Source organism: Amblyomma maculatum, chromosome 4, assembly GCF_055883805.1.
Source record: "Amblyomma maculatum isolate TAMU_Amacu chromosome 4, ASM5588380v1, whole genome shotgun sequence".
NCBI classification, from domain to species: domain Eukaryota; kingdom Metazoa; phylum Arthropoda; class Arachnida; order Ixodida; family Ixodidae; genus Amblyomma; species Amblyomma maculatum.
The window spans coordinates 183,157,385-183,181,102 of NC_139347.1; the positions used below are offsets into that span (position 1 = coordinate 183,157,385).

Consider the following 23,718-nt stretch of genomic DNA (forward strand, 5'->3'; position numbering starts at 1 on the left):
TTTCGTAGAAAGTCTTTATTTCAAAATCACGTATCTAACGAGACTGCTTCAGTGGCATCTTCATATAAAAAGTAAAAAAAAAAAAGTCTCTCTGCCTGATGCAGTGAACAGACATCCATTTTGCAAGCCACAGCACTGCAAAGCTCGCACAGCGAGAAACGGGCATGGAGACATCACAATAGCTTTGGCACAAGGCATACAGCTGCTCTTGAATGAGTACGCCTGGAAGCGCAACACCATTATATCAGAGCACAAACGAAACAGCTGGTGCAAATGTTTCAATCCAGAAAAAGGAACTAACAAGGGAGTCAGCTTAAATGTGAAACTGCATGCACTCCACATATGCTCACCTGTAAAGCACCTCTGGTGCAAGCAAGAGGTCACTAGAGAGGTCACTACAGCAAACTGAGAGCCAGGCAAAGCTATGAGGGAGTGGTGTAATCAAGAGACAGCGGGTGGGCGAAAGCAAACTCTTTACTATCAAGTGGTTCGGTCTGCCCAATACAAAAAGCTGGCTGAAGACTGCCAGGATCCATAGGACTCTCCTTATCGTCTAGTGCTGTGGTTTATGGAGATTCAAGATTTTGAATTCAGTTATTTTTTAATTAAGTTCTCGAGTTGGGCTGAGCAACCAATACTTGTGCAACCAATACACATAGTGACTCGAAAATCCCATCCTAGTGGGTGAAAAGCTACATATGGGCGAACATCATTCTTTGATAAGCCAGCAAGGCATGATAATTTATAGACTACCCATGAGAACACAGCCCCTAAGACAATGGAAATATTAGATAAGGAACTACAGGTGACATCCACACCTGCCTCGAGAAACATCAATCAAACCTGATGAGTAAAAGCATATGACAGAAAGAAAACTAAGGATGTTACCCAATATCTTTCCACAATTTTTTCACATTGCGTACAAAGATGTCCAGAGATGTCAAGTAGTTCTCAAAAAAAAAAAAAAAAATCACTCTTGACTGAGACCAAAGACCTTTGTTTATCTCTGCATGTTGAAACCTTGCTGGTAAATGCGGGTGTATGTGTGTTGTTCGAGAAGCATTGGGCTAAAGCAAAAGAAGAAATGTAATGACTAGGAGCTCTAAAAGGCCACTACAGCATCAGAATGAGTGGCAAGTAATGAAAAGAAAGTGGCAAATGTTAAAAATTCGCACACAGGTAAAGAAAATACAAGGACAATTCAGAAGTACTTTGAGAAGCATGGAAAAAGAAAATGATAGTATACCATGTCTTTGAGAGGTTGCTAAATAGATAAATACAGTTAACAGGTATTAAATTGGCCTAAGCAGGCATAGGACAGTGGCCATGCAAAACCATATTGAATATATTCCGCAATAAATAAATTTTCGTCGAAGAACACAGAGCGAAAGAAACAGAAGCCAGCAACCAAGCACAGCTGTTTGATCTGAGATGAAGCTGTCTAAATTATGAGTGACAGAAAGGTCACCTGTGACCAAAAGGCAATTTGTTGTGCATTTCTCTGAACGTCTGCTTGCACTAAAGCGGTGAAGCTCTATATGTAGCAGCCACATAAACCTTGCATGTGGCACTCCTAAAGCAACAAAGTCGATCTTTGGAAAGAAGCTTTACTGCTACGAGAAGGTAAATGAAAAAAAGAAAAAAAGAGAAAAACAAAAGCTCATGCAGCTATCTATAAGGAGGAAAGCTCTACAAATGAAAATAAATGCAATCGAAACCTCTTGTTTTCAAACGCATAGGGGCACTCATGCTCTTTTTTAGAGTTTTTTTTTCCTTCACACTAACTCCTACATGACAAGCAGGTTAAAATAACAATTGAAACAACTGGGACACACAAACATGATGCAGTAAAAACACCTCACTCTTTAGTCACTGGGTCCAACCGTGAGGAGGAAATGCACCGCACCTTCATATGCCCCATCTGAGCAAAAACTGAAAGCAGCAGCTTGAATTCAAGAAACAGCGGTGCTCTGTTCACTACTTGAATGGTATGTCTAAACATTAGCATGTAGTGCACCCTGAGTCAAACTAGGTAATTGGGCTTCCTTGCACTCCAGAGCAGACACAGCATCAGCAATTCAGCCAGAATATTCTCAAGGCTAGAGGATGCCCTGCAGAAGCAAGAAGATCAAACACTCCATAGAAAAAGCTGCATGTGAAACTCCTTGCGCCAAACACCCTGGTCTGAGCAGCTCAGATGCACGGGTCTTGAGGAATTTTGCACAAGGCACACTGAGCACATATTTTGGCTACGCAGTAGTACGCAGCTGGCTTACACAGCAATAACTGCCACTAATCACACACTGTTCAGAAAATAAGAGAACCGTCTACCACAGTACGCATTGTGCTACGAAATTGAGTGATCAAAAGTTCCCCAGACAAGTGGCAGACAATGCGCTCTAGTACCGTGACTAAAATAGACATGCACAACTCTGGGGAAACAATTCTGGCTGGTGCGGTGATAAGGCTATACCTGCAGATCACAGCATCATCAAACTAAGGCATACTTAAAACAACCAGCTCAGCTCTGCCTAAAGTACTTGTGTGTTGCTTTCCACATCAGCCATTACAGTTCAGCAGAAATGCATGCCAGTGTTGTCCAAATGCAGCATTGCTCAGAGCACGTGCCTTTCCACTCTGCCCTACAGTGCACATCCCTAAAAAGAGCAATTTGAGCACAAAACTGCACAGCATACAGGGGAGAAAGTCGCTTGTGTGTGAAACAGATGACAGTTCAGTGGGTGGCAACTCACCAGCAAACAACCATTGTGCTGTGAGCACGCACAAACATACAGCTAGAGCTAGGATTCCAAAATAAAGAGGAAAGGAAGAGGAAATGGTTAGAAGAATCCTGCTAAGAGTCGCTAGGTCAGAGCTAGGAAAACAAAAAACAAACAATAATGCATTAACGAGTGAACACCAGATGCGATGGTAGAGGTGTGGATCGTGGCGCCAAGGCCAAGAATTTTGGCTGGCACCCAACAAACATTCTTCTGCCCTCAAAACTCGTCATGCCGGGTGAGGGCCTCGCCGTAGTCTGTTGCTTGGCTTCCCACGAAGACATCATACTTGTCAATAATCTCGTCTCGGGTCAGCTTGCCGTCCTACAAAAAGGCAGAACAAGGGAGACTCTCAACAAGGTGCATGCCGAAGCATGGCTGGCATGCATTAAGAAGTCAATTTTCTGGAGGTTGCAGAAGTTTGCTCAAAATGGCAGAATGTTGGGTTATCTGTGTCATCGTAAAAGAGGATCAGAACCTCAACTAAAATTCAAATCAGTATAATCATGGTCTGTGCCCAATCACAGGCTTGAGCAGTGAATGCACTGACACTGTGAATAACACAGTTTTGCAGCGGTGACTTTTAACAGCTATTATGCTTATAAAATCTCATTAGATTGCAAATGAAGATGCCCTAAGTCCGTGTGGATGCTGAATAAGCACTTGGTCCAACGGTAGAATCAGTTTTTTTTTTTTCCAGTCAGACATTGCACCACATAGTCGTGAACAAGTGAGACATGTTACATACCGCAACCCAAAATGCTGCAAATGGCACAATTTTGCTGTAAAAGTAGCTTATCCTTCCCTGCAGCCCCTTGAAATTACTGCCACCGTCTACGCATACCAACCATTGCAACGCTAAACCGAACTGTAATATGCTCCTATTGATTAAATCACTCGCTTATTCGGGCTGAAATTCATCCCACGGAGAGCTCACAACTGTCTACTGTTTTTAATGCCACTGTAGGTGATGTATACTTGTCTAATTCAATCAGAATTCATTTGAAATCTGCATTGTCTGCAGCATCGGCGACCCAAAAGAAGGCTTCCTATTGGTTGCTAATGCTGCAGACGACGCGGATTTCCAATGAATTCTGATTGAATCAAGCAAGGACATCATCGAAATTGGTATTAAAAATTATAGAAGGTTGCATACTGCTTGCGTGCCGAATTTCAGCAACAATAATCAAGCGATTAAATTGGTAGAATCATATATCATGATCAGTGTTTAGCTTTGCAACACTCGTCATAAATGTCTCCCAAAGGCAGCTATGGACAACTTCTGCAAATGCCTCTTCCACTGCCCTTTGCAACCGTAACTGAACAGCTGCCAATCTGTCCACTTGTTTTATTCACCTAAGCATGTCACACTGGCCAACATGACCTATGACAGTTTCCAATCGTGCTGACCTTGTCCTTGTCGGCCTCGTGGATGAGGTGGCGTGCCTCAGCGATGCTGTGGTCGTAGTCCGCAGGCATGACCCAGTCACGCACCTCATCGGGGCCCATAAAACCGTCCTTGTCCTTGTCCCGGAAATTGGTGAACTGCTCCCGTTCCGTCTGCACCCAGTCGGGCTCCACTTCTCCCTCCGAGGCACCCTCATACATGTCACCTGCAAGAAGAGAACGACGGAATGAGCATACGTGACAACACACTCCAAGAGGGCTGCATTTATGCTTATCTTTGAGTGCTACACATAGTTGCTATCATGCATAAAAAGCTCAGGGGCAGCAAGAACCAAAGCTGTCAATTTAGGCACAAGGTGCCAAACAATGAGTCACAAATAATGCTAGAAGAGCAAAAGAATGCAGGCACCGCAATGCTATTAAGAAAAAGCCAGGAAACTTTCCACAGAGTACTAAAGTTTAGAATTTTGCTGCTGGGTCTTATAGAGAGACTGTAGGCTGCTTAGATTAATGCCTACTCAAGATAATAGTATTAGGAGATTGAGTGTGTCTTTTCTACCATACAGCAATTTGTTCTCCTGCAAGAAAGTGACCTTTTATCAGTGAATCAAGTTAAGACATACTTTTCCTTTGGTGATTGCAAAAATAAGCTAAAAAAGAAAAGACAAATGGCAAAGGAAACTTTAGTTAATAAAAATGGATGACACTTGGAAACAGCATTTACGTGAATTATTTCGTATTATATAAGAAAATTGGTTGTGTGAGCAGTAAATGCAGCTACACCTGAACCCTCTTGATGGGCAGATACTGCTTCACACACTTACGTGCTCACAGCAGAATTGTTAGCTAACGTATGCAAAGCTGCAGTGTGTCTCCGAGCTTTTTGATCCCACAGTTCCCCATAACTCAAACCCTTGACTCGACAGCACCTACGTGCATTTAGACAAGCGGGTCAAGCAAGTTGACTACCTCTTCCATCTACTTTACTCGACCTGACTGCTTTTACATGAACCTGACAACTGGTTTTCACTCTACAGGCTAACTCGACATGACTTTGTTAAGTCCACATATGCAGGGCTAATGACAGCCACCCTGGTAATACAAGCGAAACAGATGCAAGGAAAGAAGACACCTCAAATGTTCAGGAACCATCCTGGATACATTACGCCACTGTACGCCTCCAATCATGCATTGATCTGGGCCAAGCACAGCTTCAAAGGAAAGAAAAAATAAATAAAGAAAGAAAGCTGCTACACACACCGATGTACTCTTCGAGGGAGATTTTGCCATCCTTGTCCTTGTCAATGTCCTCCATGGTCTCCTCGACCACCACATTCTTCATGTCCGGGCTTTCTTCTGGGTGAAGGAAGTCACCAAACTCTGCCTTGTTGAGGTGGCCATCACCGTCCCTGTCAGCACGGTCCCAGCGCCGCTTGTCTCTGCGCACCATGTCCTGAAAGGTCATGGCGCCACCCTCGTCGGTGTCCGAATCTGAGTCCTCAGCTTCGCTCCCTGTTAGGTGGAGGGGAAGAGAAACCACACCAGAGTACAAAGATGGCTCCAGTCATCAGCAGAGAATATTAAAAGGAATTACCAATCTATGTACTAATATGTAGACACAAACATGAAATGGTATGCAAGAAGAAAGCCGACACCATCAGATGTTATGGAAAGCAACTGTACTGCCCTGCTTTGCAACATAAGAAACTACACCAGTTATATATTGTAACGGGGCGGCAAACCAATGAAAACAAGAGAAAGAGAATCGAGACTGATGGCGATGATAGATAACATTTAATGAATGTTGGCAGGCCTAGCACGAGCGTGCCTGCAGTTTTCTCGTCACGCTGCTCATACAGAGCCAGCTGAGCATAAGCTTAAAAACCCTGCTGAGCTGCTTGAACAGTCATCTGGCTTGAGGGCAGTTAACTGAAGAGGAACAGTGATGTATGGCTTGTTCTTTGAGGGAGGGATGAAAATTGTTGTTTGCGATCGGATACAATCTCCTGGGGTTTGTCCTCCCAAGTCAAAAGCGAACAGCTCAAGATGAAAATTTCTAACTGCTTTTTTTATTTATATTTATATATATATATACTGCTAATCCCTTTTCAAGGATTTTGGCCTGAGTGGGTTTGTTTTTAAATCAGACACGCAGTCGACAAGGCATAACACTGTTGCACAGATATTGAGCCAAAGTTACAATGCACTGAAAGGCAAATATAAAGGACAACAAAGCGTAATTCTACATCAATTTTTCACAATGTATATGACAACTAAAATACTAAATATATAAAAAGCCTCCAAGAATGGGAAAAGCAATGAAGTACCTTATGTTTTGTTTCCCGATAATACACATTTTCTGGCTATTTCCGAGAATTTCTCAATATACTTGGTTGGGAAGCCATCAATCATCTAGCAAGTTCCAATCCCGCACAGCTCACAGTAAAAAGGCAAACATAAATGTGTTATTTGTACAAAATTGTTCTTCCAGTATGAGTTTGTTCTTGTGACGTGTATTTCTGGATGTGTGATTCAATCTCCTAATGTGTGATTTAATTTCTCTAGCAACTCAAGATGGCACACTCAATCAAACACCTTTGAAAAGTCTAGAAAGATTGCATCTGTTTGTGATTGGTCATTTATTGCTTTTGTGAAGTCATGTATAATCTCAACAAGCTGCGTTACAGTAGATAGGGCCCACCTGAAGTCATGTTGATGGGGATGAAGAATGTTTTTCGACTCAACAAACTCTACAATACATTTTAGAATATATGTTCTAATAGTTTACGAGAGGTACATGCAAGAGAAATAAGCCTGTAATTTGATTTGCAAGACTTATCACCTGATTTATGAACTAATATTATTTTTGCAACTTTCCAATCCATTGGGTGGCAGTATTTGCTGATAGACTTATTGAACAGTAGCCACATACTTGCTTGTAGGTTCACTAATGTTTTACAGTTGCACAGTTGCAGTTGTTATGAGAGTTGCGAAAGTAATCGTAAGCCCTTTGCTGTAATTACTGTCAGGAAGTTTTGACAGGAAGTGACAGTCTGAAGGAGTGTGATTAAAAGGTCCCACTATGCTAATTGTAACCTTATCCTAATGCTAGCCTGAAAAGGCGACAGGTTGGAGGAAAGCTGTCACCTGCAGTTATTATAGAGTCAAATGCATGCTTTGTAGAAAACCTGCAGCAATGCCGTTGTTCTATGACAACACTGTATCAACATTGTCTTCAACGTGCTGCATTTTCGCCGGATGACTGAGCAATTTGCAGAGTCCAGATGACCAACATTGCCACACCAACGACACTTGAGTTAGTAGGCCTTTGCATGCAGAGTTAGAGTCGAGTCCAGATACATCGAACCCAGATAATTCGAATTTTGGTTATATTGAACTCGCGAAATATCCCCTTGAAAATCCCATGTAAAAGTAAAGGAAAGCTGTGTCGTATATCGAACTCAATTTCACCGGTTGTTCGATATATCGAACTACGCACCACGCATTGAACGGTGCGCCTTACCCAAAGACGATCGCATCACCCTCGGCCGTTTGCCGCGTGGTTTTCAAGCCACGTGCGGCAGAATTTGGCGATAGCTGGTCTAGGGCATCGCCGCTCCCTTTCCCCAAAGGCGCGCGCATCTGTGGCTATCGCTGCCACGCGCCAGCACATGGCGTTTGCAAACCATGTGGGTGAAGGAGCGAGAGGGAATCAATGAAGCCGTGGCGTTCGGAAGAGGGAAAAAACGCGATAGAGCAAAGCGCAAGGGTGTGCCCACTCTTCTTCTGAGCTTTATCTTTCCCTTTTCTCTCTTTTTCCCGGTCTTCGTTCGCAGCAGCAAGCACTACGCATGCGTGGACAAGCCAGCTCAGCTGGCTCAGCCCATGGCAGACGCTTCTCCAGTGTATGTTGTGAACGCTCAGTGCATGGTGGCTGAGGTGGGATGCGCAAGACGCTTAAGCTACAGTGGCTGCCGACACTAAAAAGCGGCAGATTTTTTTTTTTTTTTTTTTTGCGAGTGGTGAATCTGCTGAATATGTGGTGCAGTGTAAACTATGGTGGCTGGGGACTGACATTAACAAGCGACAGATTTTTTTAGAGGGCAGCTCTTTGCAGGACCAGCATTGATCCTCCTAACTAGCTCTACTTTCACTCCAACCTTCTTTCCTTCACTTACCCCTAGATTCAGGTGTCCACAGAAACAAGTGTGAAAGATAATGCGCCTTTCCATTCATGTGAACCAATTATGAAAGGCACACTTCAGAGCTCAAGTGGGCTTTCACTCCCACCTTCCTTCCTTCCCTCACAGCATGATTCAGGTGTCCACAGAAACAAGTGTGACAAATACAGCGCCTTTCCATTCATGCGAACCAATTATGAAAGGCACCTTTCACAGCTCAAGTGGAAGAGGTGACCACACATGGTATACACTGCAAAAATGATTCAGGCGTCCACAGAAACAAGAGTGACAGATTGTGCGTCTTTCCATTTCTGTAAACCCATTATGAATGAAAGGCACGCTTAAGAGCTCAAGTGGAAGATGTGACCACACATGGTACACACTGCAACGATAATTCATGAATAATGCCAGCCCCCACACCGAACTGCAGGGTAACATGCGCAGTAACCAAGAATTCACACACTCACAAAGAAAAGCATCATATTTTGATGCGGCCTGAGTATATACACCTAGTTCACCATGGTAAAAAAAAATAACTTCGCTTTTCAAGAAATGTCTTGAATGGCATTGTTTCAGCATTTAAGCTATTTGGCGCCCATTCCTGGGTTTCGCGTCTTCATCGCTGTCGCCGTTGTCCCTTATAACCAGTTGTCTGTAATTGTACATACATGTCTTGCTCGAATTCTTTGCCTCAATCTATCGAAAAGCTGAAAGAGCTGACGCGCTGCGCTCAAATTTCGCATTACGAAGTACCCTAATCGTCGGCAATTTTTTTTCGCGAGTCGTTCAGTCTTGCATGCAGCATCTTGGCGTGCTGCCAATAAATGAGCTGTGGATGCGATGGTCGAAACGGTGGGATGCACCATAAAACACTTTAAAAAAAAAAATTTTCGGGGGTAAAAGTGGGGAGTGGGTTCATTATGCGAGTGAGTTGACTACGCGACAAATACAGTATCATTTTCCATGATCGCAAGTGGCATCTCAATTCGATTTCTGTATATCGAATTATCGATATATTGAACTATTTCAAGATTCCCTTCGAGTTCAATATATTCGGGTTCGACTGTATTAGCAGTAAACGGAACATTGCATTTTCAAGCTGCAGAAAAGTAGCCACCTGATTGTTTTGAAAAACGCTGACACACTCAATTTCATCAGAAGATACAATGGCATCAAATGCATCCTTCCACAAATTTTGCCTACTATGGGGAGGAGGGGGATGCCATTTTCATGTCCTCTGAACTTCGGTTTCTTTGCAAGGCCATCGCAAGTGTAACCCTGCCTTACGAAAAAGGGTAGTACCATTATTTCCAATGCTTGAGCACCACCTGTTGGTGAAGCTATAGCGACACTGCATGGGCAACAAATGGGAGGGATGGCAGCTTATTTGTGAGCTACGAGAATATACACGTCTCTCCCTCTGTAAAACCTTGCTCTGTAACCAATCCTATGACTGAACAGAGCAGAACTCCTTACTCAATCGCTGCTGTAGTAATGTGCACACACAATTGGATCCTCTCCTGCAAGCACAGGGAAAAGCCGGAGACATACCTTCGGGACCATAGGTTGCATTGCGGTACTCCTCCCAGCTGATACGGCTGCTCTCCTGGGGGTTGTACACCTTCCACTGTTTGTCCACGTCGTCACGAACGTAGCGCTTCTGCGTGTACTGGATCCAATTCTCGAGCTCCTCCCGAGTCACGTAACCATCCTGCAGAACCCGGTTGCAATGCTAATCAGCTGCGCTGCATTCCACCCCTTTCGGCAGTGGGCATAACCTTAGGCAGCCTGACACAACTAAGAGCACACAAAGATGATTACAAAGCGCCGGCAAAGGGATCTTATGTTTCACTGTTAGACAGCCAAGTTTGCTGACGCACGGTAGGCACCTTCTATTACCTCCGGTAGCTCCTCAAACTAATGAAGCTGACCAGACATTGTTTATTTTATTTTATTCACAGACATACTGCGGACCGTGGTTAGGTCCAAGCAGGTAGGGCACTATACATAGCAAAGAAACAAGCAGATAAAATTATACAAAACGAAGCAAGATACAGCATAAACGCACTTGCAACACAGAGTTTGTAATGTAATAAAACCAAGACACAAAGAACTTTGAGGTGTAAGGCAAAAAAAAAAAAAAGAAAATAAAAATTTATGTATATATACATACATATACAGTCGTGCCTCGTTATTATGACCCCCGTTAATATGGACGACCCGAATTACGGACAGTTTTTCTGGGGACGAAACCTTTTCAATGTATTTATGCCTCGTTAATATGAAAACTCGCTGTCCGGACAATGGACAGGGGAAGAATGCACGCGCCCCACTTGGGCCCATGTATTTTTGTCTCGTTAATATGGACAGTGCTTGAAAAAAAAAAAAAGCAGAGTAGTCCGAACGCAAGTTAAAGAAGGGCGCGCCGCCCGCGAACCTACGCGACAGCCGATACGGTGGGATGCCTGAACGAGTCCTGTGGGGTTGGAAAGAACCAAAGCCTGCGTGTAGCCGTACTAAGGGAGGGGGGACGGGGGGGAGCGCAAGAGCGGAGCGGAATGTACACAGCAAACCGAGGGTCAGCGTAAGAAAGACTCTGAAAGGGGGGAACCAGGAGACTTCTGGGTGCAGCGGAAGTGCCGCCGCAGTCGGGAAAACAGCAACATGTGGTTGCAATAAATTCTGCTGAACGTGAACCGAGAGGCCGGTAAAAGCGTAAGAAAGAAATTACAGGAAGAAAGACAAGTGCCTACAGTGGCGGTGGGAACTGAAGTTTTCTTTCCCAAAGCGCAATGTGTGTTCCAGGAAGCTGTTAACGCTTTTCGGTGAGAGTTAAGACACACTCACAAAGTAGAGCGACAAAAGAAAGGCGACGTACGAACACGCAACCGGAACCGGGCGTCCCCTCCTGGACGCGCTTCCCTCTCGTGCTCCTGGCTTTCGTCCCTGTTGCGCTGCCCAACTGACAAACTTTGCACACTAGGCGGTCCGTATGTCGGCTTCGCTTTGAGTCAACGATGCGGCCTTGACAAGGTCTGAGCCCGTCGTAGTCGGCTAGCCGTCGTTCTGAACTGTACTTCAGCTTGCAGTGTTTGCTTTATGGGAACACATAAAAACGGCGCCAAGAAGATGGGATGTTCGATAGCCCTCTGCATAGCAGCTTGCCAACTTGACTCCCTTGCTTCCTTACAGAAACAGTACAAGGTAAAAAAAGAAAGAATCAGAACGGAAAGGCAGAAAGGTTAACTAGGCAAAAAAGGCACAGCATCAGGAGCCTGTACAGCCCCCAACTTGAGTCTGGCTTTTGGCAAGACGGGAGTTAAACGCAAAAGAACAGAGCTGAACGTAGACGCGAAGAAATCTGTGAATACAAGCGGCAAAAGCCATCTCAGTCAATCCAAGCTGCGAGGGACTAGTATCGACAGCTCAGCTGTTTCCTCGCCTCAGGAGAATCTCAAGCAGCTACTTAGCGGCTACTTTGCTCAGTGAAGTGGCGGGCGGTGACTAGAGAATCAGACGCTGATTCATCGGCCAGTGAGGAGTTCGTGCTCGAAAGTTCGACCAACACAAAGCCCAACATCACGGGTGTCATGGTAAGCGAGTCGCTTCAGACTTCACTAAAATTTTTTAAGACAACAATGACAAGGATAATGCACTCAAAATTGCCGGTGTTCTGTGGAATTTTGAGTCCAGTGCACACCGTTATGTACAAAAGCAGTCGTTAATTACAATTCTCTTTTCTCAATAAAATCCTTTTTGTTTTTATTCATGACTCGTTATTATGGATGACTCGCTTTATGGACAGTTTTGGTCGGAAACCAAAGTGTCCATATTAACGAGGCACGACTGTACATACATACACATTATATACATATACACATACGCATACCCACATTATATATATATATCACATACATATATATAAAAAGTGAGGAGCCTGCAGTCAATAAATCTTGTTTTTCAGAAAGAGCCACAAGGCACGCCACAAAATTAAAGAATGCGAGCAGCTAGTTCATGGAGGTGACCTGGGCAAACAGTTCCACTCAGCAATGGTGCGAGGAAAAAAAGAAAACTTATACAAGTTAGTTCGAGCAGAATAAGGAGAAAATAAATCTGTGTGGTAGTACGGAGTGTTTCTGGCTGGTTGAGGAATGAAATATTGTGACGGGTCAAGTCCCAGTTTATTGGTTAGTAACAAGGAAAGAAATTCTAAATGAAAGATTTTTCTCCGATCTTCAAGGCGTGGTATATCGTGAATTTGCATTAATTCCGAAGGGGAATCTGATTTCAAAAACTTAAAGAACACTAATCTCACAGCTTTTCTCAGCACTTTTTCAAGCGTTTTTTTCAAGAGAGTTCCCCAGAAACTTGGGCAGGTCTTTTGAGCAGAGTGTCAAACTGAAACCCGAACTCGAATGTTTTTTCCAGAACTGGAACTGAACCGAACCCAAATTTTTCCATCATTTTGGAACTGAACCTAAACCAGAAAATAAAGGAAGGAAATTTTCCGAACCAGTTCGTGGTACGGTTCCGACCCACTTTGCTGGCAACTTTCTACCTTCTTTTTTTTTCTTTTATCGCTGCTAGTAAAACGGCTTCTTACTTATTTCCATAGTGCCACTGAACACTGAAAACATCACAACCATACTGAAAAATTTTCCCCTGCAAAGAAGATGACAAGAACAAGGAAAAATATATTGCCACATGCATAGCCCCAATCTCTAGCATATAATTCGTAGGTTCAGCTACATATTTAAATAAATAAATCTACATATAACCATGTGCAACTCAAAAACGAAATGAATCTGTTAAAAATGTCAGAAATAATTTTATTTTCCTATCGCTCTAAGATGTCACAATCAGTCACATGGCACGTGCATAGCAGCCGTATACGATGCAACACCAGCAGATGAAATTTGGTGAACCGAGACTTCAGAATGATAAGCCGACGCTGATTCTGGCAAGGTCGCTTTGAGTAGCAATTAACCGGTCTGTTCTTGAGTTGTATCTGAACTTAGCACAAAGATGATTCCATAAGTCGATTTCCCCTTTTGTCTTTTCTTTTTATTCCTAGCAATGGCTGCTTGTTTTAATTCCATTAACAAGATAAACAATGCCAGGAGTGAAGCTGCAATGTTCAAATGTGAAGACTGGGTGGAGCAAAACACAGAGTGGAATTACTAGAAAGAATATTATTTCACAAGCTCTATTTGATATGTTATCGTTTTGCCCAATACAGCTACGGTGTTGAAATGTTGAAAAAAAGAATGCATTTCATTGCGTTATCTACCACCACTGATGCGAACACCTAAGGCGGGAAGATGTTCTCGCAGGTCCTACGTGCATATATAATCACGTGATATAAAAGTGATGTAGGGTCTACGTGACTCCGTGTCCTGTCAGTGTTTCTTCTTTCCTTTCTTTCTACTGGAGGGAGTGAGAGGGTGGCTGTAATAAGTCTCCAATGTGCAATGCACGAGAAGGACGAAAGGAGGCGCTTGGCCAGTGGAGCGCGGTTTCGAGCTGAAAGAGTTGAAGCGTCGAGCCATACTGTGACCAAAGTACACAGTAGCATGAACACTTTCTTTTTTTTCTTAGCAGTGCGGAAAGGATGACAGGAGGGGCGGGCAGGTTAGCCAACGTAGACAGCACGGTTTCAGACCACTGACGGCTTGAAGCTGACCTCTGCAAAGCACAGAACAGTATGGACGCTTGCTTCCTTTTTTTTTCCCTAGCAGTGAGGTATGGCCTACTTTGGCCTGAGCGGCGCGGCAGGAGTGCTAAAAATCTGACTGCTTCTGTGCGCGGCGCATTACAGCACAGGGCTCAATAGGCTGCTTTTGTAGCGCAAGTTATGCCTGTTATGTGAAACAACTATATTGACGGAAAATTGTTCGTCCATAAGCTAAGCAACATCTTGCATAATGTCACAGCTTAATTCCAAATGTCAACGTTTACACACCATTAGAAGATGCTCTCAGTCTAAACAGTTATTTCTTTTCTGCCACTACAAAACTGTGTGTGTGCGGGCGCGCGTGTGTGCAAATACCTCATGCGCAGGTACTCAATATATCTGCGGTCCCGCATACAGTCAGTAGAAGAATGGCTGATTGGGCGAGTTGGTGAGCCATGGTGGACAGTAATATAAGTGTGCAACAAAGATGAGACAAAGAGGAGAAGTGGAAGTGAAGGAGTGATGGGGGGAGTAGTTTTACATGTGCTGATATATTTTTATATATTTTTATAAATTTTGACTATGCGCATGTGGATACAACAAGTGTGTGTACATATATATGCTTTTCCGGTCTTCGATTAAATCAGTTGTCAGTTCTGCGCCGTCGTTGTCCACTTCTCCTCTTTGTCTCATCTTTGTTGCGCACATATATTACTGTCCATTACAGTCAGTACTTTTGCATGCTTTCATTACAATGAGGCAAGCAAACGCACAATCCTTGCAGCGTGCTGCAAAGAAAAGCAGACTCACAACTCGAGTCCCTGCGCTGCTTTGAATACTAGCTACCCCGCCAAACTACCAGAAGAAGAACGAAAGCAAAAGATTGCAAACGCGCAGAATCGGCGCCCACTCTTCATTCTTCCACGTTGCGCCTTTTGACTGAACAGCGTGCTTCTCTATAAAAAAAGAAAATCCACGAGAAACACGTACGTGATGTATAGGCTATCTCACCCATATGCCACGTGATTGCGCACCAAGGACCTACAAAAACATTCTCCCACCTAAGACAGTCAAGAAAGGCGGTATTGAAAGCTAGAAGTGCAGTATTAAGAGAAACTGTAACTCAATAGTAACTTGGTCGATGGATTGCGTAGTGACGAGGGAGGTCGGGACAAAAACCTTAAAAAGCAGAAAGAGAGACGAAGTCAAGCTAAGCGAAGAAGCCGACAACCAAGCCCTAAGAAAAAAAAAAAAAAACACTGAGTAGGGAATGACAGTGATTGCAAAACCAGTGAACTGCAGCCCGAGGCCCTCAATATCACAATACATTAACCAGCCAGCCAGGAAAGGTGCCTGGCAGAATAGCATTTGGTCATCCCACGGAAGTGGCTTCATATGATCACCGGCAGCGATCTGCAAGCTGAGGATGAGCTTGAAGTGTTTCTCACGGAAAGAGAAGAAGGCTGCCTGTAAAAACTCGGAGAGAGCACCAGATCTCTCAAAATTGAAAAGCCGCAGAACCTGTTTTACGCTTTTGAAAAGCTACCCATCGTTTTGAAATTTTAGGAGGAAAATAAGTTGCGAAGCACAGAACTGCATTCACTATCTACAATACCTCTTGCTGTGTGATCTACACAAGTCAGCGTTGAGAAAGCAATGTCTGGAATAAAGTATGTCCTCTCTTGTCATCGAAACCAGATGATGTCAACTACCCTCGACAATTTCCTCTTCCTGCGGTCTTTCCATGCTGGCAAATAAAAAAGTTGGCAGTATTTACTAAGCCATAAAGAAATTATGCTAGCAGCCATGATGTCATGTCATGCTTGTTTTAAATTATGTGACTAAACATGGCAGTCTAGCCTCACAGTTGTTCTAGAAGGTATTAGCATGCCTATGCAAGCAACCATGACGTGCGACAAGACGGTGGTCGCATCATGTTGTGGCCACAGGACTGAGACAATTAATCCAGTTATCCGGCAAATATGATGACTCCGACCACAATACATGGCGGAGGGGACTTTTGTCAGCGTCTTTCGGGCCACAAAACGCCTTTGCACTTAACTTTCACAGAAACGCCGATGCAAAGGCGTCCGTGTGCTATGTGATATACAAGGCGTTTCAGGCAAGACCTTAAGTACTAATTTAAAAAAACAGTAAACTTAAAACAGAAAAACAATATTTGCAGGAACAGACTGTCTGCCTCAGCGGACATAGCTTGCTGCAAAAGGCATTTAATTATGGATGTAATTAACAAAATTTTACTAATACATTTTTATTATCGTAGTTGGGCGGCTAGTTTTAATGGGCAGTTTGATGCCGTGAACCAGACTATGCCACATCTGCTTTTGAAACGAAAAAAAACTCATTTTCTAGAGCTCCGCAGCTCGATGAAATCTGACGTTTTTTTCCGCATGCAACCGAAAATGAGCGCACGAGGAGCGCTGGAAGTACGGCGCAAGCGCAACGTCCGCTGATGGTGTGTCGTAATGAATGCAGCGCTTAATTCGAAACGCGTGTGCTAATTTACCTAGCTAGGAAGCCTAGGCGCTTAAGCTTAGACCGCGTCCGGCGTTCTCTTCTGATTCGTCTGATTCGTCGCTCTGCGCAAGGAAAGGATAGTCATCATCAGCGGTGAGGACATCGGTTCCCGAGAGCCCCGATGGGCTGAGCCACAGTTTTATATTTGTATTCGCCACTTCTGTTATGGATGCCCGATGAGCTTGATTTGAGTCGTAATCATGCATTCACTTATTCATTAGGTTGAGCTTCCAGTTTCCTATAATCGCTGCTTATTTGGCGAATGGGGTCCGAAAAAGAAAAGGTTTATCCACGTGGCAAGGGGGACTTACGCGGAAGTGGCTGTATGCTATCAGGCTGTTATTCTTGGGATTCTTGTAAGCATGTTATTCTGTGTCTCAAAAAGCGCAGATGTTTCCATTTGAGGAGCCTTTTTTTAGGAGCACATGTGACAAGGCAATTGAAGTGCCAGCGTTTCAAATCACTTCAGTGTGCAACTGCCGCTTGAGATTAAAACGTCACTTTGCATCGTGCTAATTGTGGGAATGGCCATGTAGCTGCAACTCCGATATTCCAATGCTGAGAAGGTGGGCATTGCGATTGCTTATTTGAGCGCGGAAAGGGATGCGGAGCTGGCATCCAGATTGTATGCTGTTCAACATCCTGGTCGCTATGTGCTGACTCGCACGAAGTTCATATCGATATTAAATCGATTTAAGAATATACTTAATAAGTACATGTTCAGAAAAAGAAAAGGCCAGGAAGTGAAACCGACCATTTTGGCATTGACGTCCTCGCTTACGTTTTGTCAGGCCGAAAGCTTAGTGCGATGGGTATGGAGCCAGCGCGGCTTAAGTTTAAAGACACAGCTGCCACCCATACTATGTGTGACTTCAGCAGGAACTGTAATCGAATAACTTCCAGAAATGACTCAATTTTTACAAATTATGCCTAATTAAACGGGATGAACACCCTCAATTTCTGAGCATAATGCTTTGGACAGACGAGGTCCAATTTTGCAGGGATTCGAATGCCATTTTGCACAATGCCCATTACTGGTGCGACAAGAACCCACATTGGCTACGTCAGCACAAGAACCATGTAAGATGGTCAGCAAATGCTTAGTATGGCTTTTGTAACAGCCGTAATGTCAGTCCCTACTTCATCAACACAAGTCTTGGTCGGAAAATGAACACGCAGACTTTGTTCTACAAGGCGCTGTCTACCACTTCCAAACTCTTTCGCCAAAGGCTGCTTTTAAGGTGGTTTCTGGATTACATTTTGTTGGGAACAAGATAAAGTACTTTCTGCATTTATCATTATTCTATAGGGAAACAAAAACAAAATATATGACATAATGACAACACAAAAAAATGAAGCTCGTTTTTAATGTGCTCAAGTTTTTACAGAAACGTCATCGTAAGCTAGTTTTCGTAAGCTGACACAATTATTACTCATTATGATAGCTAAAACTTTTTATTTGTGCTAAAGTGATGAAACTTAAAATATATTCTAATGAGAGGAAGATAAGCCACCGCTGAAAATTTTAGCAAAATTGGTGCAACAGTTCAAAAGTTGGCCCTTAATTTAGCCCCACATCCCCACTTAGGACTATTCCCTAGGGCAACAATTCCAGAGGTGGTCATTTTGCGTTCACAAATGGTGAATACAGGTCACACTCACAGCATCCTTGTCGATCTTGTCGACGATCTTGAGTAGTCGCTCCTTGCTCTCGGCTGGCGAGAGCTGGTCAAACGTCTTGGCCGTCTCCTTTCCGAGGAATGCCTCGTGATCATAGTCAACATTGTGCACCGGTTCGTCGCCTTCCTCTTGATTCTCATAGTGGGTCTTGTCACTCAGTGGCTGCAAGCACAAACAGCAGTTGGAGAAAGGGCAAGACCAGCATGAATCTCTACACCACTATGAAGATTGGCACTGAAGAAATACAATATACACTTTAAAATGTCCAAGCAGCATGCAAACACAGAAAGTAAAAAAAGAAAAAATAACATAATCATGCTTCACCCATACATGAAGCCGAGATTATACTGGATCCTTAAAACACGTGCAAGGTGTTGTGCAAATGTGGGCGTGCATGTGTACACTCTCAAAACTGCAAATCTTACTTTTAGGCGCACACTGCTTTCCAAGTTCATACACATGCACCAAACAATTCACTGTGGCAGCACCAGTTCTGAGCCTACAAGAAATAAATTTATCAACAGGCCCAGTGGACATAACACATAGTACTATGGCGCTATGCTGTGTATGAGAATCTGTGAAACTGTCAGCACAAAGATTTTTGTCGGCGCATTCAGAAAACCCGCAGCTTGGTAGTATTGCAACTTAACGAGAAAGGTTGATATTTGCCAAACCAAACACTACAATGCCTGGCCAGCTGGGACTACACAATGGCTTAAATCAAGACCGCGACATATTCTAGTATAACTATCAAACTGCTGCAAACAAACTTCTCTAGCAGCTGCGATGTCGTACGGCATCCTCACACTGAATGTTGTGGTATATTAGTGCTCCAACATCAACAGTTCGTTTGACCCCATGCCATCGTAGGCAGCACAGTCACAGGCTGGTGGATAAAATTACATGACTAGCTCCTAATTTAGTTCAAAACGCCAAGAACATGTACAAGTTCTGCACTGAATTATTTTACATCTTCTGATGCACACCTTCATCAGCCCTACTTAGCCGTCTTCTGGGCTACAGTGCACAAAAGAAAAAAAAAAGCACCAAAGAGAAGCTAGCAAATCTGAGAGATCTGGTCATGCTCACAGCGCTTTGGAAAACGCATGGTGAGGGTAGCAGTTCCAAAGCAAAGCAGTGCACATACCTGTGCCGAGTGCACCTTGTCGTGGATGTCCTTGTGGATGGCGATCGTGAGCGACAGCTGTAGTAGGCACAGCACCAGCGAGTAGCGCAATACTACAGGTACCATGGCTGTACTAGATGTGCCCAGTCCCTGCCTGTCTGGGGGAGAAAAGCCCCCAAAATATCAGCCCAAGTACACGAGGGGTCAATTCAGCAATCACTACCTGTGTCGTGGCAGGCGATGCGCTGCCCCATTATGAAACGTCAGCGAACATCTTATGGGCTGCTAGGTACTTGAAAGAGCAGCGTATTCTGATCAGAAAAACACTAAGTGATCCAGAGACTCTGCCGTATTTCCACTTCACAGTACAATTTATTTTTCTGAAAATTTTTTCTCATAACCCACTGATATAGGACTTTCCTTTATGGACAACTTTGGTTGGAATTTATGCAATTTAAAAGACCTCTAGCCAGCGTATAATTGAATATAATTTAACAATAATTAGAAATGGGAACTACACATGCTCGAGTAAAAAGTGTAGGAACATTCATCATCACCCCAAGCACTTTTAAGACACAAAGCGTTCTGACGCTGCAGAAATATTTCAAACTTCCAATCAGTCTAGACCTCTAAACGATACTAGCTCTCACAGGTCTTATTGACATGATTTCGTATGCTCTCACTCGGTTATAAGAAGAGCTCCATCCGTGGCTGCACAGCACAACATGCAATGTTTTGTGTTCACTGCCCACTGAGTGTTTCAAAGCCTAGTTGATTCATTATAATACCAATGCTGGCCTATATTTCTCTGTTACTGAAGTGGACCCACACAAGACGGCTCAAATTTGTAATCAATTCGAGTACTACACAGGGCTAACAATCAACCCAAGCTTTAAAAAATCAAGTAAATTCTAATTCTGATCACTTAGCTTAGGTTCAAAGAGCCCTAAGCTTTGGTTCAAAGAACCCTAAAACGGCTTGATTTAAACAGTGCTCATCCAAGCTCATCACTTAATTGAGCAAAACAGCATTTGGAAAACCGGTACTTCATAAGCATCAGCAGCTTATGAATCAAGAAGAAGAAATAGGCACGGACAGGACATGTAGTGCGAGGAGACGGTAACCGATGGTCGCTTAGGGTTACAAACTGGATTCCAAGGGAAGGATAGTGTAGCAGGTGGTGGCAGAAAGTTAGGTGGGCGGATGAGGTTAAGAAGTTCACAGGGGTCAAGTGGATGCAGCTAGCACATAACCAGGTTATTTGGAGAAATATGGGAGAGGCCTTTGCCCTGCAGTGGGTATAGTCAGGCTGATGATGATGAAGAGGATGCATTGACATCCTCTTCACCACTAGACTCCAAATAGAGAACACACGGGCCATGGGCTTAACAAAAGAGTAAAGCTATGCAAGTGTCGCGCACTAATCTCACCCCTGCTTGCTATGTATTAAATAACACTCCTTTAGATCCTGTTACTTCTCACAAATACTTGGGTGTGCATATCACTAACAACCTCACCTGGAAGCAACATATTGATTACATCATTAATAACAGTTATAGCATGTTTGGGTACGTACAAGGTGTTGGTACATTCATTACATCATTAATAACAGTTATAGCATGTTTGGGTACGTACAAGGTGTTGGTACATTCAAAGATTGAATATGCTTCAGCAATTTGGGATCCCGGTTTTACGAACTTAACATCCTCACTAGAGATGGTTCATAATAATTCGGTGCTTTCCTTTCTTTCCAATTACAGCTGCACTAGCAGCATAACTTCAATGAAACCAACGCTATCTTTGCCATCTCTCAAGCTCACAAAGAAAGTATCATGCCTTAGTCTCTTTCACAAAATTTATCATCATGACGAATTGAGGCACCCTTTAATTTCGCAGCCATTGGATCACTCGTGCCGCATCAACCATGCTCACAAAGTATTGATCCTCACTTGCAAAACCAATGCCGTTTTCCATTCGTTTCTAACCGGTATGTGGGTAGAGTGGAATCGCCTTCTGCCCGAAATCGCATTAATACAAGATCACGATCCATTTCGTTCATCACTGGTGCAATATCCTGAAGCTGATCCGTGACATTGTTTTTTTTCTTCCCGGCAGTTATCTTGTTTCAGTTTGTTCTTATGCATGTTTGCTCTGCATATCGTTGCTCGTTCCACTGTATAATGCTGTTTTCTCACTGCTTATGATTGTTTTCAGTTTATTTGACTTGTGTTACTTTCTTTATTGTGCGGTTGAATCCATTGAGTTCTGTATTTCATTGTTTCATTTAGCCTTTACTGTGTTTTGGGCATTTCATTTTCTATGATTTTTACTCTATACGATGTACCACTGTAACGCACTTGAACATAATAAAAGGAAAAAAAGAAAAAAAAAAGCACGACTAGAATTTATAAGGACTGAAATTATAGGCTTAAAGGGTCTTCTGAAATATCTGATGACATTAATCTAAACGAGGAGCCATGAAAAGAAACTTCCGCATGTGAAATGGCTAAATTTTAGACCACAACCACCATATTGGCAAATTTAATTATTCCTTAATTGTATCAATGGGTACAACATACCTGCGGCAGAAAGACGAATTCCAACTTTAATGGATGTAACAAGGGGGTCATAAGGGGGTCAAGCACTGACTCTGCAGCCAGCATGCATGTAACATTGCCAAAACCAAATTACTGATGCATGCAATGGACAAAAGCATGAAGGGGCCGAATTACACTCTGCATCAATTCACAAAAACTCAAAAACCTGTCTCGAACCGATCACCTAGCCCCACTTCTATTGTCAATTCTGACCGGCGGACCTGTAGATCAATAGGAACAGGAGCATACAGAGAAGTTTGTGACAGTTTTTGTGATGTCATCGGAGAGAATTATATGGCCTCTGGTGCAGTTGAATATAGGCAAGTAACAAACTTGTGCAACTGCAACCTATAGCTAGAACTGAATCAAATGTATTTTCCTTAATTTCACACGACTGAATCCCTCTTCATTTAACCGAGAACGTATGTCTCTGTGAATGCAAGCCAAACTATGACACACAGGCTGCACTGACAGGCACACATCCGGTACGGTTTACCACCGTCAGTAATTGCTTTCACTATGTAGTCACTATGTAGTCAGCACAGCCAGTGAATTACGCACACAAGCGTATAAAGTTAGGATAAAATATTTGGCCAAACGCAAAGAGCACAGAAAGCCGAATCGAGCCCCCAAAAATGTGGAAGTTCAAGCTGCAGAATTAACGACCGCGCGCCCAAACGATAGGGGGGCTCTCAGTGCATGTGATTATGAAGCAGCGTTAGCGGTGTGTTAATTGCAAGTCATGCTTAAGGCGACTAAAAAAGGCCGAGCAAGTCGCACCACCGAGACGAGCGCGGAAGAGAGACGATAGCGCGAACGGATCCTTTTTTTTTTTTTTTTTTTCAATAAATCCACATCATCGTAGGCTGTTCTCCGCCTTCACGAGAAGTCAAGGCGAGCGGCAACAAGAAGTGACCCGCCGCGCATTCGGCACGACGCGTCAAAGGCTGCCTGGCAGCCAATGGAAAACGGGTCCCGAAGCCCCACATCAAAAAAGCGCGGTTCTCGGAAGATGATCAGACATTTCTATCGAGATGTCATTGAACGCAGATGACAAAGCTAAATACCGAGTGGTCACAGCCTAACAAAACAAAAGAACTTCTCAGAATGTCTGAAGCGTTATTTTTAAAGCACTGGCCGCGACCTATGGGGGAGGGGGGGCGCCGGCATGGACAATTTTCAGTCCAAGGGGAGACTTTATCTAGTCTTCGCCGAATGAGATCACATTTTGGTGATTAAGACGGCGTCATGCGCTGGTTGTAGTAAACGAAAAATTCAGTTCGCGTTCCTATTCCATTCAGGAGCGGGTAAGAAAGCAAGCTCGCACGGGCGAGCCCCCGAAGACCGGGCCAGACAGGGCGCCATAAATCATGGAAGCGTCACCTCAGCGAGAGACCTACGAAGTGCGGACGTGAGGTAGCGGTGATAAAACCGGAACAGAGCTGATACGACACCTGCTAGCCCGGAGTAAGAGCTTTCTTTTCGCACCTGTAGCAGACAGCACCCGCAAACTTACCCGTTGGCACTTCCTGACGAGCGCAAGCGTGGAACTACCGCTGTTGCCAGGCGCTCAGCTGTTTCGGTGCCTCGTTTGGAGGAACAGGTCAACGAGAAAACCCTCATGGGGGCGCTCTGGTCAAAGGCGGCGTGTTTGAAACTCAGAGTAGCATCATTCCCATACCCCAAATGAAACACTACTAAAGTTAGGAATTCATAACACCTTAGCGGAAATGGT

The 23,718-nt window shown here is 43.7% G+C and overlaps 1 protein-coding gene across 3 annotated transcripts; it reads right to left on the reverse strand.

The window, feature by feature from the left end:
• Positions 1-23,632, reverse strand: scf (Calumenin B scf). 3 transcript variants are annotated; one of them, XM_084602828.1, is made up of 7 exons: positions 23,500-23,632; positions 19,408-19,540; positions 18,243-18,422; positions 9,920-10,079; positions 5,448-5,699; positions 4,191-4,393; positions 1-3,104 (listed from the first exon to the last, which is right to left on the reverse strand). In XM_084602828.1, the coding sequence occupies exons 1-7, from the start codon at positions 23,604-23,606 to the stop codon at positions 3,000-3,002; spliced, it is 1,140 nt and encodes a 379-aa protein (XP_084458954.1). In that variant the 5' UTR covers positions 23,607-23,632; the 3' UTR covers positions 1-2,999. The 3 variants fall into 3 exon arrangements, with proteins under 3 accessions (XP_084458954.1, XP_084458955.1, XP_084458956.1); XM_084602829.1 differs by having other exon boundaries at positions 19,408-19,544; positions 23,500-23,548; XM_084602830.1 differs by lacking the exon at positions 23,500-23,632 and adding an exon at positions 23,438-23,477.
• Between the last annotated feature and the right edge of the window lie 86 nt (positions 23,633-23,718).